The 22184-nt window shown below is 48.3% G+C and overlaps 1 protein-coding gene across 1 annotated transcript; it reads right to left on the bottom strand.

The window, feature by feature from the left end:
* Nucleotides 1–11379: 11379 nt before the first annotated feature.
* On the bottom strand, nucleotides 11380–14587 carry LOC127343808 (uncharacterized). Its single transcript, XM_051370009.2, has one exon. The coding sequence runs from the start codon at nucleotides 14443–14445 to the stop codon at nucleotides 11932–11934; it is 2514 nt and encodes an 837-aa protein (XP_051225969.1). The 5' UTR covers nucleotides 14446–14587; the 3' UTR covers nucleotides 11380–11931.
* Nucleotides 14588–22184: the final 7597 nt, after the last annotated feature.

Raw genomic sequence — 22184 nt, 5'->3', positions numbered from 1 at the left:
CACATAAAAGACATATTGTAAACATTATAAGACTCTACACCGTCTTCCTTGTTGTTCAAACTCAATACTAGAAGTTATCTAGACCTTAGAGAAACCAAATATGCAAACCAAATTTTAGCATGCTCTATGTATTTCTTCATTAATGGGTGCAAAGCATATGATGCAAGATCTTAAACATGAGCACAACAATTGCCAAGTATCACATTACCCAAGACATTATAGCAATTACTACATGTATCATTTTCCAATTCCAACCATATAACAATTTAACGAAGAAGAAACTTCGCCATGAATACTATGAGTAGAGCCTAAGGACATACTTGTCCATATGCTACAGCGGAGCGTGTCTCTCTCCCATAAAGTGAATGCTAGGATCCATTTTATTCAAACAAAACAAAAACAAAAACAAACCGACGCTCCAAGCAAAGCACATAAGATGTGATGGAATAAAAATATAGTTTCAGGGGAGGAACCTGATAATGTTGTCGATGAAGAAGGGGATGCCTTGGGCATCCCCAAGCTTAGACGCTTGAGTCTTCTTAGAATATGCAGGGGTGAACCACCGGGGCATCCCCAAGCTTAGAGCTTTCACTCTCCTTGATCATGTTGCATCATACTCCTCTCTTGATCCTTGAAAACTTCCTCCACACCAAACTTAGAACAACTCATTAGAGGGTTAGCGACAATAAAAATTAACATGTTCAGAGGTGACACAATCATTCTTAACACTTCTGGATATTGCATAAAGCTACTGGACATTCATGGATCAAAGAAATTCATCCAACATAGTAAAAGAGGCAATGCGAAATAAAAGGCAGAATCTGTCAAAACAGAACAGTTCGTATTGACGAATTTTATCGAGGCACCAGACTTGCTCAAATGAAAATGCTCAAATTGAATGAAAGTTGCGTACATATCTGAGGATCACTCACGTAAATTGGCATAATTTTCTGAGTTACCTACAGATAAAACAGCCCAGATTCGTGACAGCAAAGAAATCTGTTTCTGCGCAGTAATCCAAATCTAGTATGAACTTTTCTATCAACGACTTTACTTGGCACAACAAAACACTAAACTAAGATAAGGAGAGGTTGCTACAGTAGTAAACAACTTCCAAGACTCAAAATAAAAACAAAGTACTGTAGGTAAAAACATGGGTTGTCTCCCATAAGCGCTTTTCTTTAACGCCTTTCAGCTAGGCGCAGAAAGTGTGTATCAAGTGTTATCGAAGGATGGTGCATCTACAGCGGGGTGTGGAGTTTTCTCAACCATGCATAGTATATTGGATACATAAGTTTTAGCATCTCCCTTTTCATTAGTCTTGGGCTTGCTACTCTCATCAAACAAATTTTCAGGAACAAGCCAAGCATAGTTATTTTCTAGTGCTTCATGCATTGCTAGGAGCTTACATGGTATTGGTGCTTTGATCTCCCCACCATCATTAATATTATTAGTGTACTTTATTCTATCCATATCCATCTTTTCAAGGAGACTAATAAAATTGGTATAAGAACCAAGTATATTATATTTAGCAAAGACCTTTCTAGCCTCTCTTGCTATACCACCAAATTCTCTAAGAAGGGTTTCTAAAACAAAGTCTTTCTTTTCCCCTTCTTCCATATCACCGAGTGTAAGAAACATGTGTTGGATTATAGGATTGAGGTTAACAAATTTAGTTTCCATCATACGAACTAAAGCAGCAGCGGTAATTTCATAGGTAGGAGCAAGTTCTACCAAGTGTCTATCTTCAAAATCTTCAACGGTATTGACATGATTGAAAAATTCTTCTATATTATTTCTCCCAATTATAGACCCACGTCCTACCGGTATGTCTTTCGTGGTAAAATTAAAAGGAAACATGATGAATCAAGTAAAGTAAATGCAAGTAACTAATTTTTTTGTGTTTTTGATATAGTAAACAAGATAACAAATAAAGTAAAACTAGCAACTAATTTTTTTGTATTTTGATTTAGTGCAGCAAATAAAGTAGTAAATAAAACTAAGCAAGACAAAAACAAAGTAAAGAGATTGGGAAGTGGAGACTCCCCTTGCAGCGTGTCTTGATCTCCCCGGCAACGGCGCCAGAAAAAGAGCTTGATACGCGTACAACACGCGTCCGTTGGGAACCCCAAGAGGAAGGTGTGATGCGTACAGCGGCAAGTTTTCCCTCAGTATGAAACCAAGGTTTATCGAACCAGTAGGAGCCAAGAAGCACGTTGAAGGTTGATGGCGGCGGGATGTAGTGCGGCGCAACACCAGGGATTCCGGCGCCAACGTGGAACCTACACAACACAACTAAAGTACTTTGCCCCAACGAAACAGTGAGGTTGTCAATCTCACCGGCTTGCTGTAACAAAGGATTAACCGTATTGTGTGGAAGATGATTGTTTGCAGAAAACAGTAGAACAAGTATTGCAGTAGATTGTATTTCAGTATAGAGAATTGGACCGGGGTCCACAGTTTACTAGAGGTGTCTCTCCCATAAGATAAACAGCATGTTGGGTGAACAAATTACAGTTGGGCAATTGACAAATAAAGAGGGCATGACCATGCACATACATATTATGATGAGTATAGTGAGATTTAATTGGGCATTACGACAAAGTACATAGACCGCTATCCAAAGATGCATCTATGCCTAAAAAGTCCACCTTCAAAGTTATCATCCGAACTCCCTCCGCATTAAGTTGCTAACAACAGACAATTGCATTAAGTATTGCGCGTAATGTAATCAAGAACTACATCCTTGAACATAGCACCAATGTTTTATCCCTAGTGGCAACAAGACATCCACAACCTTAGAACTTTCTCACATCGTCCCGTATATCAATGGAGGCATGAACCCACTATCGAGCATAAATACTCCCTCTTGGAGTTACAAGCATCTACTTGGCCAGAGCATCTACTAGTAACGGAGAGCATGCAAGATCATAAACAACACATAGACATAACTTTGATAATCAACATAACAAGTATTCTCTATTCATCGGATCCCAACAAACGCAACATATAGAATTACAGATAGATGATCTTGATCATGTTAGGCAGCTCACAAGATCCGACAATGAAGCACAATGGGGAGAAGACAACCATCTAGCTACTGCTATGGACCCATAGTCCAGGGGTAGACTACTCACACATCACTCCGGAGGCGACCATGGCGGCGTAGAGTCCTCCGGGAGATGAATCCCCTCTCCGGCAGGGTGCCGGAGGCGATCTCCTGAATCCCCCGAGATGGGATCGGCAGCGGCGGCGTCTCAGTAAGGTTTTCCGTATCGTGGCTCTCGGTACTGGGGGTTTCGCGACGGAGGCTTTTAGTAGGCGGAAGGGCAGGTCAGGAGGCGGCACGAGGGGCCCACACCACAGGGCCGCGCGGCCAAGGGGGGGCCGCGCCGCCCTAGGGTGTGGCCACCTCGTGGCCCCACTTCGTCTCCTCTTCGGTCTTCTGGAAGCTTCGTGGCAAAATAGGACCCTGGGCGTTGATTTCGTCCAATTCCGAGAATATTTCGTTACTAGGATTTCTGAAACCAAAAACAGCAGAAACAAAGAATCGGCACTTCGGCATCTTGTTAATAGGTTAGTTCCAGAAAATGCACGAATATGACATAAAGTGTGCATAAAACATGTAGATAACATCAATAATGTGGCATGGAACATAAGAAATTATCGATACGTCGGAGACGTATCATGGCCGCAAAAGCCAACAAAGATGGCGGCATCGCCCATCGGAGGTAGATCAAGGGTTGAATCGCTAGGGCGGGGGAGGGGCCTCCAGAGTCGCCCCGCGCGAGGCGACCCAGGAGGGAGGGGGAGGGAAGGAGGGATGTGAACGACGGTGGCTAGAGGCGGCGTGCATGCACCATGAACTTACTGTAGGAATATTTGATTTGCGGCGACCTAAAAAATATGTTGAATTTGTATCAAATTATGTTGTAAGCAAAGCTCATGTATCAATGTCATGTCCACTAGAGTCAAAGATACTTGAATTTGTATCAAAATATGTTCCAATACACCATACCAACAACTGAATTTTGCAATAGAATTTCCCCACAGATCAAACTTTTAAAATCCTGTTAAAATTGCTTGAATGAAATTAGAGGTTATTTAAAAAAAAACTTAGCATATGAGACATGAGCACGTAGTAGCCCCATGAATGGGCGCCGTATCACACTCGACCTGCACCAAATGGGTGCGCCGGGTCGGCCTGGCATCGTGGCGATGAGCTCCTCCGCCTCGTCCACACTCCACACCCTACCGCGCAGCCGTATTTTTCGATGGCAGGCGCCAAGGAGCTCACCGTGGCCGTGCGCACTGCGAGCAGCGCACTGCCGACAGCACCATCGGCGTGCACCCACCTGACGGCCGGCGTCGAGCATGCCGTGCCGCGCGGCGTGGAGACATTGACCAAGGTCACCTGGTTTAGGCTCAGTCCGGCCGGAACAAGAATGCCAGAGCCCGGAGCTCGCCGCCGCCGTGTTTAGGCGTTCCAGGAGACCATATCCTTGTGTGCACCGGAGCGCGCCCGCCGCGCTTGCCGTACATGTCCACCAGCTCATTGCAAGGACTCACCGGTGCACCTATCTTGTCGCCGGCCATCAGGAGGAATAGCGCCGCGCGCGTTCTCTTCGAACAGCTCTACCCCCCGCGTGTCCGCCCAGAGGTAAAGAATTCCTGCGAGCAAAACACAACTTGTTGGTTTTGCAACCATACAAGGATTCTCAATCATGTGAGTGTGCTTGTGTTGAACCTTTTTTTTTTTTTTTTTTTTGTATCGATCTGCAGTTACCAGGTCATGATTTCTAACTCAGTAAATTAATCGTGGCCTTATTATGCTTCCCCTAGTTTAGGATGATGATCATGGTCTTGCCATGCTTTCCTTTTCTTCTTGCTATGAAAAATGCCCATGATGTACAGAAGAGCGGTACCAAGTTTTGTGGCAATTAAACGAAACGAGCGCTTCTGGTCACAAGCACACACACGCGCACAAGGTAATAATTCGGTGATGACCAGATCAAGCAAATCGTCGGAGAAAACGGCTCAGGACTCAAAGTTCAAGTCTTCTCTAGTGCATTTTGAATCATCAACCATCCGGCCATTGGAGCATCTCCCTCGAACGGCGCCGGATCGAACGTTTGGGGGACGTGGCGTTTGGTGGACGCCGCTCCCCAGTCGCGTCCTCCAAACGGAAATTCAAATAGTTTACATTTAAAATAGATTTAAACCGATCGTTTCCGCTAAAGTCGTCGCGATCGAAGTAGCCACGATCAAAGTACTGGACGCATGATCATATTACAGATTGGTGGTGCAAGCTAATAAGACGTAAATTAAAAGAAGGGGTTGGGCGACGCCAATGGCGCATCCTGAGTCGACGTAAGCATGTCGATCACGATGATCTCGTCGTGCTCTGCCCGGTGTGTCTGCTCCGCCACCGACGCCGAGGCAGATGCTGATGCCGCTGACGCAGGTCTACTACAAGACGCTGTCGCAGACGGGTCTGCTGGTGTCGGCTCTTGTTCCGGGGGCGGGGTTACTGCCGCTGCCTCGGCCGCCGCCATTTTGGTTTCGATGTCGTCGAAGATCATTCCTTTGTAGAAGTTGTGTGTCGCCCACGTCCGGAGAGACATTCTAGCTATCGACGCGGTCAGCAGGGACATGTCCTTCTTGCGTTTCTTGAGCTCCATCTTCTCCTCTTGCCTCTTGAGCAGCACCGCCCACCTTTGGTCGGTCTTTTTATCGCGGAAGAGCAGGGTCGAGGAGACCTCGGCGAGGCACTGCGTGATCGACACCTGCGTCTTCTCGGTCGATGCAGCGTCAGCTAAGGCGGCCTTGGCAGCCTGTTGCCGATAGGGCGCCCTACCAATGTTGTGAGCGGCGCATCCAGATCAATGGCATCTTTCCCCTTCGACAACGAATGGCGCATCAACCGCCATTTCTCGTTTGTTTTGAGCTTGCTATAGCAAAGCATCAGCCCGAAAGACTTATTCCCCTCCGAGTGCTTCTGGTACATCGCCATGGCCTTGTCGAACTAATCAAAGGAAGCGCAATCAGATCGTGATTACAAACTAGGCGTTCGCGCCGATGTCGTCTCTGGTCTCGGCCTCGTTATGGTACCCATGGAACATGTTCACCGACACCTGGATGATGGCCCATCGCGTCGACATTGCCTTTTGGCTCCTCTTCATTGTCACTTTGCGGTAATTGTTGTTGACTAGCTTGCGCTCATCAAACTCCGCCTTGATCCTCGCCCAATATTTTCCGAACTTTTGGTTGGCGTCGATGATGGAGTCATGGCTGACCGTCGACCACGACTCGCAGAGACATTCATCCTCCAGAACCATCCACTTGGGGCCTCGTGTGCCCGAGGCCTTCTTCTTCCTCTTCTTCCTCACGCCGGCCGCGTCAACCTCCGCGGCACCCGTGTCCTTGTCATCCTCTTCGTCGCCGCCCTCTTTGTCCTCGTCGTCGTCGTACTCCACCCCCTCCTCGTCCCCCCTCCTCCTCCTCAGCACCGGCGCCCCTAGAATTCGAGCGGGGCCCTGCGGCCAGTGAACGGTGCGTCGTCCGCACCGGGGCCTGGCTCGCGCTGGGGCGCTTGGTCGTACGCCGGGAAGTAGAAAACGGCGTTAGGGCTGAAGCCACCATGCGGCAGCGTATCCTCGTACCGCGGCGATAAGTTCGGTGTCACGCACCCGGGAGTGGCATAGGGGTCGTCGTTGTAGAAGCCGGATGTCGACGGGGACAACACTCCCAGAATGTACGCTGGCCCCGACGTACTCCATGGGCTCGCGTTGTTGGCCGCGATACACGCGCTGGTGCGCACGCACTGCCACCGTCTTCTTCTCCATCTGCGCCGCCCTACGTCCCCTCTGCTCTACCGTCGACAGCTTGCGGCGCAGGCAGTCTTGCTGCCACTGATCGTCATCCAGCCTTCCGGCTTCTTCTTCGCAGCCGGCGCCTTCCGCGGCTTCGCGAAGGGCGCCTTCGACCCTTTCGTCTCATTCCCGGCAGCTCGGCGGCCGCTTTCTTGGCCATTTCTTTGGGGCATGTCGGCGGCGCCATGGATGGGGAGAGGGTAGCAGCGGCGGGAGGGGCAGAGTAGCGATGGCGGGAGGGAGAAATGAATGGGCGGGATAGGCAGTGAAATCTGTTGGGAGGGAAGAAATGCGTGGCGGGAGAGACGCGATGTGGCGGTCCCCAAATCCCTTTGAGGGGCACTTTGGGGGAGATGCTCTTACATTATGTTGCCAAGTACTTCAAAAAAGGACACAGAAAGCTCAAGGTAACTATATAACTAGAAGAGACAGCTAAAAGGAGTACAATTTATCTTTAGGTTCGACACATGGCAGTGCTGATAGAGTGGTGTTTTGAAACATGGGAGCATATGCTCCCTCTATTTTGAAATGCATCTTACATATATTTTGAATTTCAAAAAGATTGAAACCAAAAATTCGCATGTAAATCTTCTCGTACTACACGCTTACAAAGTTGTTTCGTAAAAAATCGACTTATCATGTGACGTGTGCAAAAAAGACAAAATTCAGTGCTAAAAATAATGCTTTTCACAAGATAAGTTTTCTCTCTTTTTATAGACCACAAAAAATATTAGTTTTTCATGAAACTTGATGAACAAACATATATTATGAAGATGTACATGTAAAAAAATTTGTTAAAATTTTTCGACGTTTCGAAATATGATTTTTTGGTAGAGGATGCATACGCACCCGGGAGCCGAATTGAATTTCCCGCAGTGCTGATCCTCAAACATACATCAAAATGTGATTTCGCATAAGTGGTGGATACTGCAGTTGCAGCAGAGCACTGATGAACTGCAAGCAACAGACTTGAAAACTCTCCTAGGATTAATTCTTAACTATTGCCGACAAATCATCGGTTGGAAACAAGAAATGGATTCATACTTTGCAGAGACACTAAAACAAGAAATGGTCAAGCCACAAAACAAAAACTGCTCGACTTAAAACTTCTTGACGCCGGAAACGCCTCCTGGGTGCAACCATGTGACACATACTCGACCTCAGACAACATGAATGAGAAAGCAGCATCTTCACTGAATCATAATACAGACGGATGTCTGCCTTGCCTCTACCACAATAGAAAAGAAATGGGACTTGCTTGCCTATTGCTCTCTTATCTGGCATGGAACATACTGATTTAGCCTACTTCTTATAACGTTGCCGATATCTCATACAGGAGCATGCTCTATTGCCTGAAAAAACATATCATTTGCATAATCCCTTCCGGTCCAGGACAAATCAGCCTCACAGAAGCAATCTCACATAGGAGCAGCTACCCTCTTCCGCATCAAAGTCTCGACGGAAATGGCTTCCCTCTTGCACCCACCTGGATGAGATCGTAATCGCTCATCTGCAGCCTCTAGCTATGTCATCACATATGACAATTTGAATTACTACTACACCTCTAAAACTAGAAAAAAAAACATATTGCAATTAATTGCCAAATACCCTGTACCACTTAGTACAAACTGTACTGCGTTGCACGAGGCAGACCATGACGCCTTCTCCTCGTCAACTCAACATGTTAAGCTCGCTGATTACCTCAGCCTAGAGTTTTTATATGCAGTAATGCAAACATGCAGTCATTATCACATAGCCTAACAGATCAGGTGCAGCAAAATTCGACTGGCTGCTATCCTGTTTCTTTTGCAACTATTCATGTGCAAATATTGTGGTACTACTGTTTTTATGCAGCTTACAGCTTAACACTAACAGCAGTGTCAGTAACGCCAAATAACTGCGTAGAAACGTTTCTTGCATAGCCATGGGAAGAATTAAATGATTGATAAATTAATGATGCACTGAAGTAGACATCAAATTCTGCTACAAATTCGCTAAATCCAAACTTGTACAAGCTGCATACAGAGAGATATTTGGCTGAATGCTAAGAGCATCTCCAGTCGCGTCCCCCAAAGCGTCCCCCAAACCGCGCCGGATCGAGCGTTTGGGGGACGTGTTTTGTTCGTGCCGCGTTTGGGGGACGTCGCTCCCCAGCCGCGTCCCCCAAACGCCGCCCCCAAATGAATATTTGTGCACGAAAATAAAGGTTTTCATTCAATTTTGATTATATATTAGAAAGTTTGAATGAAAACGGCTAGATTTCATCTAAACCTAGACTACTGACCGCCCGGCGGCGCGTTCGACGGCCCCGCCCCGTCGTCGCCTCCCCTACGCCGCAGCTCCTCCTGCGCGCGCCTCCTCTCCTTGCGTTCGGCGGCGGCCAGACGGTGCCGCTCCCGCCGCGCGTCCTCCGCCGTCCCTCGCCGCGCCGCTCGGAGGGAGAGCTCGATGGCGCGACGAATATGCGCCTCTTCGAGGGCACGGGCGTCGTCCCGGAGCTTCTTCTCCAACTCGAAGGACTCGACGAGGGCGCGTTGCTGATCCGCCGTCTCGTCCGGTGCGGCCCGTCGTCGTCGGACCACTCGAACTCGTTGCCGCCGTCGTGCCGTCCTCCACCTCGGTCTCCTCCGCCTCGGCCTCCTCCTCCTCCATTGGCGCCTCCTCCTCCACATCTCGTTGGCGCCTCCATCATCGCCGCCGCAAACGCGTCGGCCGCCGCCAATCGCTTCCGCCCGCCTCCCCCATAGCGCCGTAGCGCCGCCTCCCGCCGTCGACGCTCCTCCGCCGTCGCCGTCGTCGCCGGAGCTCGATCGACTCACGCCGCCGGCGCTCGATCGAGTCACGCCGTTCACGAGCAGCCGCTCGCCGCTCATCGCGCCGCGCCGGCGCTCGTCGCCCATCGCTGCTTCCATCTCCTCCCGCACGCGGCGTCGTCGCGCCTCTTGTCCCGTCGAGGCCGCAACGGTGTCGCACCGTCGCTCTCGCCACGCTGCTGCTGCCGCCGCCGCGGCCTCTCACCGCGTGAGGCGTGGGCGGAGAACGCCGCTATATCCGCCGCCCGCTGCGCCTCACGGCGGCGCGGTGCCTCCTCCTCGAGTGCCTCCTCGAGTGCCGCACGCCGCTTCCGGCTCGTCAATTGAGGAGACGGCGGTGGAGGGACGTGGCCATCGCCGGCGCGGTTCGCAATTGCCACTGGTCCTGGAGGAGACGGCCGTGGAGCGACGAGGGCTGTGTTTGTTGCCGGCGGGGTGTGGTGGCTACCATTGATGAGCCGGAGACCTTTTATAGACGCCGGCGTCGGGAAGAAAGCGCGGGAACAGACGAGAAGAGGCGGGAAGATCGCGCGGGAACGGGCGGTGGCGTGCGAACGCCGGCGACGCGTGGAGGCTGCGCAGCACCGACGAGACGTCTCGCCTGCCCCTCCGTCGCCATTAAGGCAAAGATGCCGCTGCGCGCGAATAACTACCGTCGCGAGGTAGGCGACGGTTAGGTTAAAATTAACTGTGCCGCTGACGCGTCGGCCCCGCGTCGGTTGGCCTCGCTTTTCGTTGTGTCCGGCGTCCCCGGAGCGTCCCCTGTGGGACGGGGACGGGCTCGGGGCGCCGGACACCGTATCGGGGAGCGCCGGACAAAAAAGGGCTTTGGGGGACGCGGCTGGAACGCTTTTTTTGTCCGGCGCGCCCCAAATCCCTTTGGGGGACGCTTTGGGGGACGCGACTGGAGATGCTCTAAGCTATGTGACTGAACTCAGTTTTCTATGTAACCAAAGTTCCAGTAACATATTAGAACGAAGCCTTTTTAAGGGCGCTATAATCCATTCCAACTCCTTGCAAACTCAGTTTACAGGTAAGTGACACTATTCATCCAATATTGAGAACAGATTAATGATTTTCCTTCAACTACTTTTGGATTGCACAAGGTAAAAATAAGCTGTCTGAAGAAGAGGAAGAGGACGAAGAAGGATGGGTACGGTGGGGGAACTCGAGGTGGTCATTTTTGTGTGTGTATGTGTACCTGGAGTGGAGAAGTAAGCACGGCCCATCGATGGAAGGCTGGCCATGGTGTCTCCTCCCTGTGAGAGTACGCTTTTGATCGGCAATAGCACATGGAGGATGAAGAAATGAATGAATAAAAGAAGTGAAAGTCGTAGCTTGGGTTCTTGGACCCTTACTGGTGGCAGAGCAGTACGGAAATCTGAGGGCACCATAACTGCAGAGGAATGTACACCGCAGTGTGCGAGAGCCAGAAGTTTCAGTCAACCAAAGGTTTTGATGCCTTCACCTCTGTTAATAGAGGTAGTGTTGGTGTCCTACAGACTGAAGCGAAAGCTACCGGCAAATTATTGGCCATACCTTTACGACTTCACCAAATCATGAGAAAAAGTAGTTGAGGGCGAATTCTTGGCCATACCTTTAACTACATCATCAGGAAAATAGTTGAATCTTCAACGAACTTAAGCAGGAAGAAATCATACTGGAAATACTTTTCTCACATGTATGCTGGTGCAACTAAAAGCATAGAGAGTACAGAAGCCTTTTGCAAGAGCTCCTATATCCGCTAACTGAATATATCATCAGTAACCTAATACATCTGTTGTTCATACCCATTTGCCCTCAGACACACAACAGATTTGTCAAACTACAAGCAAATGCACCCTTGCATACATAGCAGATCACTGAGAATGACATTGCTAAGAATGCATTTATATGAAGGAAAGTAACTGTTTAGAGAGATTAAAAAAACCTCCGGTGGCTGCTAGAAAAGATTGTATTAGTATTCATTGTGCTTTTTCTCCCACTCCCCAGTCGCCATCAGAAGCCATCATACCTAAGATTGCAACAAGCCGTGTTACACTATTGTCTGCCTTCCCTTGCCCATCGAAGATCAAAAGATTCATGGACATTTCAGATTCTTGTGATTTTGACACACCGCAAAATGAACTCAATGCTACTGGCAGGAGGCATTATGTAAGAAAACACTCAATTGTGATTTTCAAGGAGCTGGTCTCATATGCAAATTTATCGAAAAATTGGTACTAGTAGTTGCCCTCAACTACTAGTCAACCAAATTTATCGAAAAATTGGTACTTTGCAGGGAGCAACTTCATGTCCTCCTGATATTTCCCTTTCCTTGAAAAGAGAGACAACATCAATGAAGTAGTTGAAGCTTCAAGTGAGATGCTCTTCCCATCAACTTTACACAAATATTCTCCAGCCTTGGCGATCTCACCTTTTTCCAACAACATTCTGATGATATCATTCATAAGACGGGAGCTGGGAACGATGCCACTCTTCTCCATTGACGAAAACATATTGTTAGCATCCTCCACTGCTCCATCTTTTAGAAGATTTATTATCATTACTCCATAGGTGGATGCATTAGGCACCAACCCATTGGCTGATATTGCAGCAAACAGATCCTTCGCTTCTTCTTTTCTTTGAACCTTGTGCATTGCATTAATCATGGTATTGATTATTGCAATATCGAACTTCATATTCATTGCACCTAGTTTCTGGAACAGAGCGATCGCTTCGCTTACGCAATTATTTCTGCAAAGTCCTGTAAGAATGATCCTGTATATGGAAATACTCACTGATATCCCAGTGTCAATCATCTCATCGAACATTCTCTTTGCAGCAGCAGTTCTCCCATCACGATATAACCCATCCAGTATGATGCTATATGTTACAGTGTCAGGTTTAATTCTCTTACATGGCATTTCTCTGAACAGAGCCAAACCATCTTCGACCCTTCTACTTCTAAAATAGCCATTAACAAGTGTATTGTACGTAACTACATCAGGCTCGACACCAGCTGATACCATGGCATCAAACACTCCGAGTGCTTTATCCATCTTGCCGACTAAGCCATACCCATCAATTAATGTATTAAATGTAATGGCATTAGGCCTCTCACCTATCTGTATAACCAAGTCAAAGATATGTTGTGCATCCATAACCCTTCCTTCTTTGCATAGACTGTTTATTACTGAAGTGAAGAACACAATGTTAGGACGAGGAATACCTTTGTTTACCATTTCAGAAACCAACTCCTTAGCTTTAACCAGATCACCATGCATACAACAACCCTGAATTAGAGAGTTATAAACAGGTTGGTTTGGCTGTTCTCCCATAGCAATCATCTCATCAAACTTTTCCATAGCATCGACCATCTTACCCATTCGAGAAAACGTGGCAATTACAGTTGTATAGGTCACTACATTCGGACTCACCCCTTGCCCTCGCATTTCATTAAATATGAGCATAGCTTGATCCATCATTCCACATTTAGCATATGCACCAATTAATACGTTGAAAACGTGGCAGTTGGGTACAATACCGTTGTCTTTCATTGAATTAAAGAGATTAATCATATCAACAAAGCACCCGTCACTGGCATATCCATGAAGCAAAATAGTGTACGAGACGATATCAGATTTGTGTCCCTTGGCAGTCATGGAATCAAAAACTTGTGCAGCTTCTTTGCTTCTTCCATGCTTGCAAAGGGAAGTCATGAGCGAGCTGCAAGTAAAGTTATCTGGTATCAGACCTCGCTTCGTCATCTCTTTGAACATTTTAGCTGCATCTTTCCACCGCCCTAATGTGGAGTACCCGTGTATCATGCAACTGTACGTCACATTATTCGGTTGAACACCATTGTGAACCATCTGGCGAATGACTAGCTCCGCCTTGTCCACTGCTCTAGCCTTGCACAACGCATCAATAACGGAGTTGTAGATCACCACATCAGGCACAACCCCTTGCTGCACCATTTCATGGAATAGATTGCATGCCTTGCCTATTTCCCCCTCCCTAAAGAAGCCGTGGATGACCGTGCCATATGTCACCACGTTCGGGGAGCAGGCACGTCCTGCTTTAGCCATCGTGTAGAGCAGGTTGAGTGCCTCCTGGCTTCTGCCATCTTCACATAACCTCTTCAGAACTGTGTTGTATGAGATGACATCGGGCGCACAGCCTAGCTCGGACATCTTACGAAGCAGCACGTCCACAGCCTCGTCTGTCCATTTCACGTAGCAGAGGCATTTGAGGAGGGTGTTGCCGAAGATGCGGTTTAACCTGAGGCCCGTCCTGAGGAAGCGTCCGAAGAAGGCAAGCCCGAGGTCAGCGCGATGAGCGCGGCAACAGCAGTCCATGAGGATGCCGTAGGTGTGGACCGTGAGAGGCGCCACCAGCGGACCGGCTTCTTCTCGGCACACGCGGTTGAAGAGTGTGACGACGAGAGAGGGGCCGCTTCTGCGGTCGTCGTAGGCCGGAGCACGGGCGAGCGCAGCGAGGAAGCCGTTGAGGGAACGGGAGTGGACCGGGGTTGCCTGTCCGAGCAATTCGTCGAACAGGTTGTGTGCATCTTCCGGGCTGAGCGTCCCGGCGCGGGCGTGCTCTGTGGCCGCGGCAAAGGCTGCTTCGGGAGACCAGGAGTGTGATGGCGGTGAGGTGGAGGATGAGCTGCGACGGACGAGGATGCAGAAGCGCGACACCGGCGTGGTGGTGGAGTGGAGGAGGCGGATTCGAAACATTGGCGAGGTGGAAGAAGAGTGACGGAGGAGGCCGGACATTGGCTACTTGGAGGAGGAGGAACAGCGGCGGCGCAGGCGGGGCATCGCCGCCGGTGCTGATCAAGAAGCAAGGCGGCGGGAATTCCGGCTCGTAGCCGCGGAAAGAAGCGAGGCGGCGGGATTCCGTCTTCCCATCGCGCGAGTCCAACTTCACAACTTGCAATGCGTGAGGATATTTCTCCATTTAATCTTTTCCACTAGTACTAGTATAGTATCATTGCAAAATCGTAATGCAAATTTCTACAACAACATCTATTTGATAATAAAAAATAGTTTTGGTGATTTAAATCTATAATACTACGTCTACTTATGATATTACTATGAATTTTGTCATTATTAATTGTACTGACACATCAGATTTTTCATGTATGGAATACATTATACGGAAAATAGTCTAAATCATAAATACTTTTTTAAGACAATTAAGTGACACATTTACCGTATTACGTAGTTAAATGACACAAGAGTAACCTTTTTCTGTGATGGAGTGATCACGTTTATATCAAAGTTTTTCTTTATTTTTTCTAGAATACACATAGAGTGTTTTTCAGCATCATATACATTTTTTCAAACCTTTTTTAACCAGTGAATATATTTTTACGTCGGTTTCTTTAATCATGAACAAGTTTTATAAGAGCCCTGAATAGTTTTTTCATGATGTGAATTTTCTTAATATCCAAGAAAAAACAAGAACAAAATTACACCTTTTAATTTATAATAAGTGTCAGGATCTTAATTTAAATAAAAAAATTAAAACTCCGACACTTACTATAGATCGAGTAGACAAAAAAAGAACAAAGGAAAGAAGGAAAGAAACCTTAATGGGTAGTGACCCTCCAATGTATTCTTTAGGTAGTGTGGTGAAAGCACGAATTGCAAACTGCAAAATGTCGCCCTAAAGGCATTAGGGCACTCACCAATCCGCTAGTTTAGGGTAACTTCAACAACGACATCAAAACGTACATGTTTGCTTGGGTTAGACGGATAAAAACCAAGCCCCACCTCTTTGTCTACGGACTATCCGTCGGTCTGCCTCCACATCATCATCCACCCACTCGTTAGCCTCTCACCTACCATGTCTCTGTCTTTTTTTTAGTGCACATGCATGGACGCTCACTCCCCAACTCCACTTCACTCCCATGCGTCATCGGCCTCCCACCTATAGCTTCTTTGTGTCGAGCTGGTGAAAGCGTGGCTCCGGGAGGACGTCTCACCCACCCACTTTGACGACCTCGATGCCACAAAAATAAATGATGAGCTCTACGTACCTTTCGGGCTAGGATGAAATGGCAGCGGAGGACCCCATGCTTGGTGGCGACGCTCCGCGCCGTCCAAAATGGAGGTGGTCAACTCCAACGGCATCATGGAGACTGGAGAGGCACCAGTGCCACCATCAACTCCGACGATTGTTGTCAGGGGTGGATGTCGAGGGTACTCCTCGGCAATGCCCTTCGTTTGGGGCTTAGGGTTAGCGGAATCCTGCAAGCTGACACGAGACATCGGTTCACAGACAAGCGGGGAGAGCGATTTACCCAGGTTCGGGGCCCTCGATGAGGTAAAACCCTTACGTCCTGCCTGTCTGTTCTTGATTATGATGATAATGGGTTACAATGGGGTGCCGAATAGTTCGGCTGAGATCTCGTCGAGAGGCTAAGTGTTACGGCGACCTAGCTCTAGATTTTCTGGTGGCTACGGTTGCTATGATTGATTCTGTGTCTCGGCAGCCCCCCTCTCCTGGCCTTTATATAGGAGGCAAGGTCTCAAGAGGTCTAACCGAGTACGACTAGGTTTACAGTAGTTTTGGATCTAATCTTTCCTCCTTCGGCTGCTTCCTTGTCTTGCTCGTCAAGGATTCCTCCGGTGCGCCGTCCAGGTGGCCCATCTTGCCTCCAGGTGTCTTCATGGGCCTCCAATTAGTCAATACAGGATAGGTCAATGCCGGTCACCCGAAGGGTAATGCCCACGTCAGTAACCCCCGAGTATCTAGCCGAACGTTGTTCGGGTAGAGACTGAAGCATGTCTTCTGTTGTTGTTCCTCTCTTTGATTGTCCTTGTTCATCTTAAATCAGCATTGTCGTTTTTGTCGGGTGCGCGTCAGCGCTCCCGATGGGAGTAGCCCCCGAGTCTAGGTACGGATGCTTGCACTCCGTGCGTAGACTCAAGTTGTACTACTCGAACATTCCTCTCTGCCGAAGTTTTCCGCAGGTCTTCATAGGTCATCCGATATATTTTCTTCTTGCAAGGGATAATGAGTAACGTGCCCAACTTTTGTTGGTTAACTACCGATGGCAAAACAACGTTACTCTACACAGAATCAAGTCCCCGTGCATGATCCTAGATCGCAAAAAATTTAGTCGGGTGCGCGCCCAGCGCTCCCGATGGGAGTAGCCCCCGAGTCTGGGCACGGGTGCTTGCAACTGAGCGCAGACTCGAGCTAAACAATGCCCTCTTTTTCTTCGAGTCCTCAATATATCGGGTGCGCGTCAGCGCTTCCGATGGAAGTAGCCCCCGAGTCTAAGCGCAGATGTTTCGCAATCTGCGCATAGACTCAAATTCACCATCCGATAGCTTTTTTATTCCTTCGAGTGCTCCAGGCATTCTTTATGACGTCATTGATGACGTTTTATCGATGTCTTGATTTTGACTGACAAGACGTGACCCGCTGGGCCCATTCTCTCTCTGTCTGGTCCTATTTTTAAGCAATTTCCGCCCTCTGCGCACAGTTACCAAGGTGTCTCCTCGATTCCCGCAGCCATCAATTAGGAAAAGGTCCGCTTGATAGACTGGCATCAACAACACGTGCCCACGCAACTCTTCTCCTCTTAAGATCTCCGGAGGGCAAGGAATCCCTAATCTTTTCCCAAATCTGCCTTTGCCTTTCTTCTTCCTTCCGCAACTGCTGCGCCGCCACCACCGTTTCTCCAATCTTCCCCAGATCTAGACAATGGTGAAAAAGAAGAGCGTTACTGCCGCCGGCAGCTCTACGACCGGTGGCGCCGCCGCCAAATCTTCCTCTACTCTTCCAAAGAAGAGCTCTTCAGATGCTCCTCCTTCAGCTCCGGCGCCGCCAGCGCCGCCAGGCTCAATAGCCAAGCCAGGAGATTGGCAGGCGTCCTCCATCACGAAACGTGATGAGAAGAGAGCTCGAAGCCTTGGATTAGTCTCTCCTGACGAGGGGAACGTGATACTTCTAGGTGCGATCTCTCGGCCCAATCCCCCTGCTGGTTTTACCGTGGTGTTCTTATCAATCCTGTATCGGGGTCTTTCGCTCCCTGCCCATGAGTTTCTTCTTCGTCTTCTACGGACTTATGAAATCCAACTGTGGCAACTTACTCCCAACTCGATCCTTCACGTTGCTGTGTTTATCACTCTCTATGAGGCATTTTTGGGCATCGAGCCTCATTTTGGATTGTGGAAGAAAATCTTCTATGTTAAGAGGTACAACAGTAGCAATGGGTCCTTCGTCATCGGAGGCGTGGGGTTCGTGGCTCGCTCGAAGGTTAACTATTTCAGTTTCCCGATGAGAGAATCTGTGCAATGATGGAGACTGAAATGGTTTTATGTCAAAGATTCTGTGACAACCGAGTCCCAGCTCCCTTGCTTTGCCGATGTCCTTGATGCTAAACCGAAGGATTCCTGGAAGAACATTCTTTTTCCCGACGAAAGGGTAGCTGCCGATGAATTATTCACCAAATTCCTCCGGATCAAAGAAGCCGATGGACAAACTATGATTGGTACAGAGGTAGCAGCGGTGTTCCTGAAGTGTCGGGTCCAGCCAATCATGACGAGAGTTCGACCAATGTGGTTGTATACGGGTCCAAAAGATGAAACTAGGATCAATGTCGCTGAACTGTCGGAAAAGGAGCTGCTCGATGAAGTCCGTCGTCTTACTCTCTTCAGTCAAGAGGACTCGATCCCATTGATATCTTCCTATACTCCTCTCGACGTCAACCATCCGCTGTCAGGGGTAATTCTCTTCTTCATACTCTTATTATGCTGCTTTTGCTTAGCCAACATATTTTCCATTGTTCTTATTTGCTCCTTTCTTCGGCAGGTTCCCGTAGTTTCTGGAAACTTAGAAGATTCACCAAATGACAATTCTGAAGGAAGAGGCTCCCCAGTCCCCGTTGATTTTCATACTGCCGAACATGTAGAACCGGAAGACGAATATGATGACCCGATAGATTCGGAAGCTGCCCATGCCAACCTTCCTTCCTCAGCCGACGATGCTTGCAACACAGAGGGATCAGTGCGTGATGATGACGCTGATCATGATGCCTTTATTGATGCAGCTGTGGAGGAGGCCGGGGCTTCACCTGCAAAGAGATCGACTGGCGGCTTTGCCGATGAGGACGACCTCTTCGACATGTAAGCATCTTTTTCCGTGAAGCTGCATAGTGTCTGTTTACTCCTTGCATTCCTTTCATAACCTTTTGTTAATCACAGTGACGAGGGTTTTGTCGAGCCGCCGGCTAAGAAGGCCAAATCCGGAGCTGTTCTGCCGGACGTCGCTGCTTCTGAAGCGTCGGTTCCTAAAGTAGCCCTCGCGGCCCAGGTATCAATAGCCTCCTCCCTTTCTAAAGGGAAAGATGCTCCTTCGACTGCCGTCACCAAGACTCCTCCTTCTGTAAGTCCCTTTTGATTGTAACACGAATCTTTCTGGTGTGTACCTTGCTTAATCGAATTTCTCTTCTCTTTTTTCTTTCTTTAGGACATGCGAGGAGTTATCTCCTCTTTGGAGGCCTTCGCTTCCCAATTCACTTCTCTGGAGGCAGAGAAGGTTCGGCTGCAGAAGGAGGTCAAATCTTCTTCCTCAAAGTTGGATGGTGCGGTCAAGATAGCTGCCGAGGCCCGCCAAGAAGTCGACTCCCTGAAGGAGGAGCTAGGCAAGCTAACGGAGAAGTTGAAGAAAGAAGAGGCGACCAGGCTGGCTGCCGAAGCTTGGGCGGCTGAAAAGGATGAACTCCTTCGTCATTCTTCCTTGGCTTTACTTGGTAATCTCCTTTGCGCTCCTCTGTCAATTATCGCACTTATGGGTTCGGCCTTTTACCAATGATCTTTCTCATTTTTCTCCTGCAGAGGCCGCCAACATTCCTGCCAACGCCTTGGACAAAATTCCAAACAACTCTCCGGCCAACGGTCTGTCGATGACTCTTGCCTCCCATCAGCTCACGCGGGAGCTTCTTGAGAAGGGAAAAGGTGCCATGGCGCGGATACACTCGATGATCTTCCCCAAAATCAGTCAAGATAAAACTCTGGGGCAGATGATCGACGCCTTCGCGGTTTACACCAAGGAGGTTATCGAGGTATTCAAACGTACTTCGCGTACCTATGGTGCCATTCTTGCCTTCCAGCTTATGATGGGTCACGGCTTTAAGACCGATACTGAAGAAATGTCCAAGGAGCTGCCGAAGGAGGAGGATGGGCGGTTTGTTGATTTGAGCACCTTTAAGGCGTCAGCCGTTAGATGTGCACGCTAGCTCCTTGAGTTGGTTTCATCGAGGAAGGCATCGACAGGCCCTAGTTTATCAACTCAGACCCAAGCCCTCTGATTTTTGTAGCAGACTTTTCTTTCAATTCGATGTGAAACATTGTCTTGCTTGGATAACTTTTGGTTGTAATAAACTTTTGTGCTAGCAATGTTGCTAGCACACTCTTCGTTATAATATTGTCACTTGCATTCTCCCGATGGGAGTATCTTCCGATGCTGGTGTGAATCAGTCTGTCATGCTTGTTGGCGTTGTTTCTTGCAGGTGTTCCCCATGCCCGCATCTGTCGAAGATTCTTCGGGTGCTCTTTCTGAAGATGATCGGGTCCAACGTATGAAGGATCGGATCACACAGTTAGAGAAGGATCTGCGCAGCACCTACGCCTTGGCTGCCATCATCAAGAAGAAGGGCGAGATTGCGGCTGATGTGGAGCGCTACGCCCTTTCTGAACTCCATAAAGCCACCGAAAGTTTAAACTGTAAGTTCCCTGACCCTTGCATTCATTGTTCTTCTGCCAAAACCATATTTGCCTGATCTTCCGTCAATTGTCTTGCCAGTCATATCTTTGAATCGTGCTGAAGAGAACAAGCGGGTCCATGAGCGCGTACACGCATTAACCCAGTTGTCGTCAGCCGAAGAGATTTTTTGGCGGGAGCAATCGAAAGCTTCGGCTGTTGCACATTTTCAAGATCGGGTCCAACAGGTCCATCATTTCTTCGACAAATGTTACAAAGCCCTGAGGGTAGTTTGGAGGACAATGTTTCCCTTGAACAGAGTTCCCCCTACGCTATTAACTCTGATATCGGAGTTTGGGAATACCAAGAAGATTCGGGACTTGGTGCGAGCTCAGGTCTTTGCAGGGGTCAGGTTTACGCTTGCTCTTGTCCTTGCGCGTTATCCTTCAGCGAGCTTACTGTCTATTGCCAATGCAACTGGTGACTTGGAGACGTTGTATCCGAAGGTTTTGCTACCTGCCAATATGATTGTCGACAAGCTGGAGAAGGATTCGAAGGCACCTGAAGAAAAAGACACTCCGCAAGGGTGATTTCAGGAGTTAAGGTTGTTTGTATAGATGTTTTGACTACTTGATCCAAGTGTTAGGATCGTTTGTTATTTGGTAGATACATGTATATGTATTTTTACCATGTTGATGCCGTTGGCAAATTTTGAAGAAGCAAATCTTAATTGCTCGTTTAGTCGTGTATGTATTTCGTTGGTCGGCAAATCCTTTGAGTGATCAGCTCGTGTTGCGGGTTTTGCTAATCCCGTTGTATGCGCAACTTTGCCTTCAACCGATGTATGCTTCGACAGTCACTCCCGAATTATTCGGGTGTAATGACTGTCGGTGAACCCGTTGTTCCTTGATATTTCCGTAAGTAAAATATCGAACGTGGGTTGTGTTGATGTGTACTTCCGGACTCTTGCTATTTACGGCGCTGGTAGAGGCATCTATAGCAGAGGGAAGGGTTAATGTCCTTGTTTATTTTGCATCCTGTAGCACTCGTAGAGGCTTTTTTCGGAGCACGATCCTTTGCCGCGTACTGAGTTTGATCATCGTTTGCCACGGGGCCTGGACAAGGTTTACAAAGATGCGGTTTTAGGTGCTCCGGTCAACTGCAAAGCTTTTCAAGGAATCAAAACTTAAGTTCTTATTAATAAAAAATGCGGGACTAAAGGGCGAAAAAGGGGGAAACCCTGTTTGGAAAGCAAAATGAAACTAAACACTAGTAGATTGCTTAACTAGTAGATTGCTTAAGTATTGAAGGGGTTCCTCTCATCTTCTGGCAATGTCACTGTGTTGGTGTTTTTTGAAGCGTCGTCGACTTCGTCAGGGGTCTGGGCAGCGATTGTCAGTGTCTTGCTGCCTCCTATATCTTCTGCATCGTCAACTGCCGAAGCTTTTGCTGTCGAAGCTTGGGCTGCCGAAGTTTGTGCTGCCGGAGCTTCAAGGGCGAGGTTGGCTGACTTCTTCTTTGCTCCTCTAACGCGTTCTTCTTCCTTAATACTGCGTGACGAAGTCTTCGGCGGAAGGTCAGCAATTTCCTGCCTCAGGCCAAACTTAGCAGCAATACTCTGAAAGTCCCGATCACAATTGTCGAGGGTACTCCTCGGCAATGCCCTCCGTTTGGGGCTTAGGGTTAGCGGAATCCTGCAAGCTGACACGAGACATCGGTTCACAGACAAGCGGGAAGAGCGATTTACCCAGGTTCGGGGCCCTCGATGAGGTAAAACCCTTACGTCCTGCCTGTC

This window comes from Lolium perenne, chromosome 1 (genome assembly GCF_019359855.2).
Source record: "Lolium perenne isolate Kyuss_39 chromosome 1, Kyuss_2.0, whole genome shotgun sequence".
In the NCBI taxonomy this organism is placed as follows: Eukaryota; Viridiplantae; Streptophyta; class Magnoliopsida; order Poales; family Poaceae; genus Lolium; species Lolium perenne.
The sequence above is the reverse complement of the archived record's forward strand: the minus strand, read 5'-3'. Positions and strand labels throughout refer to the sequence as shown.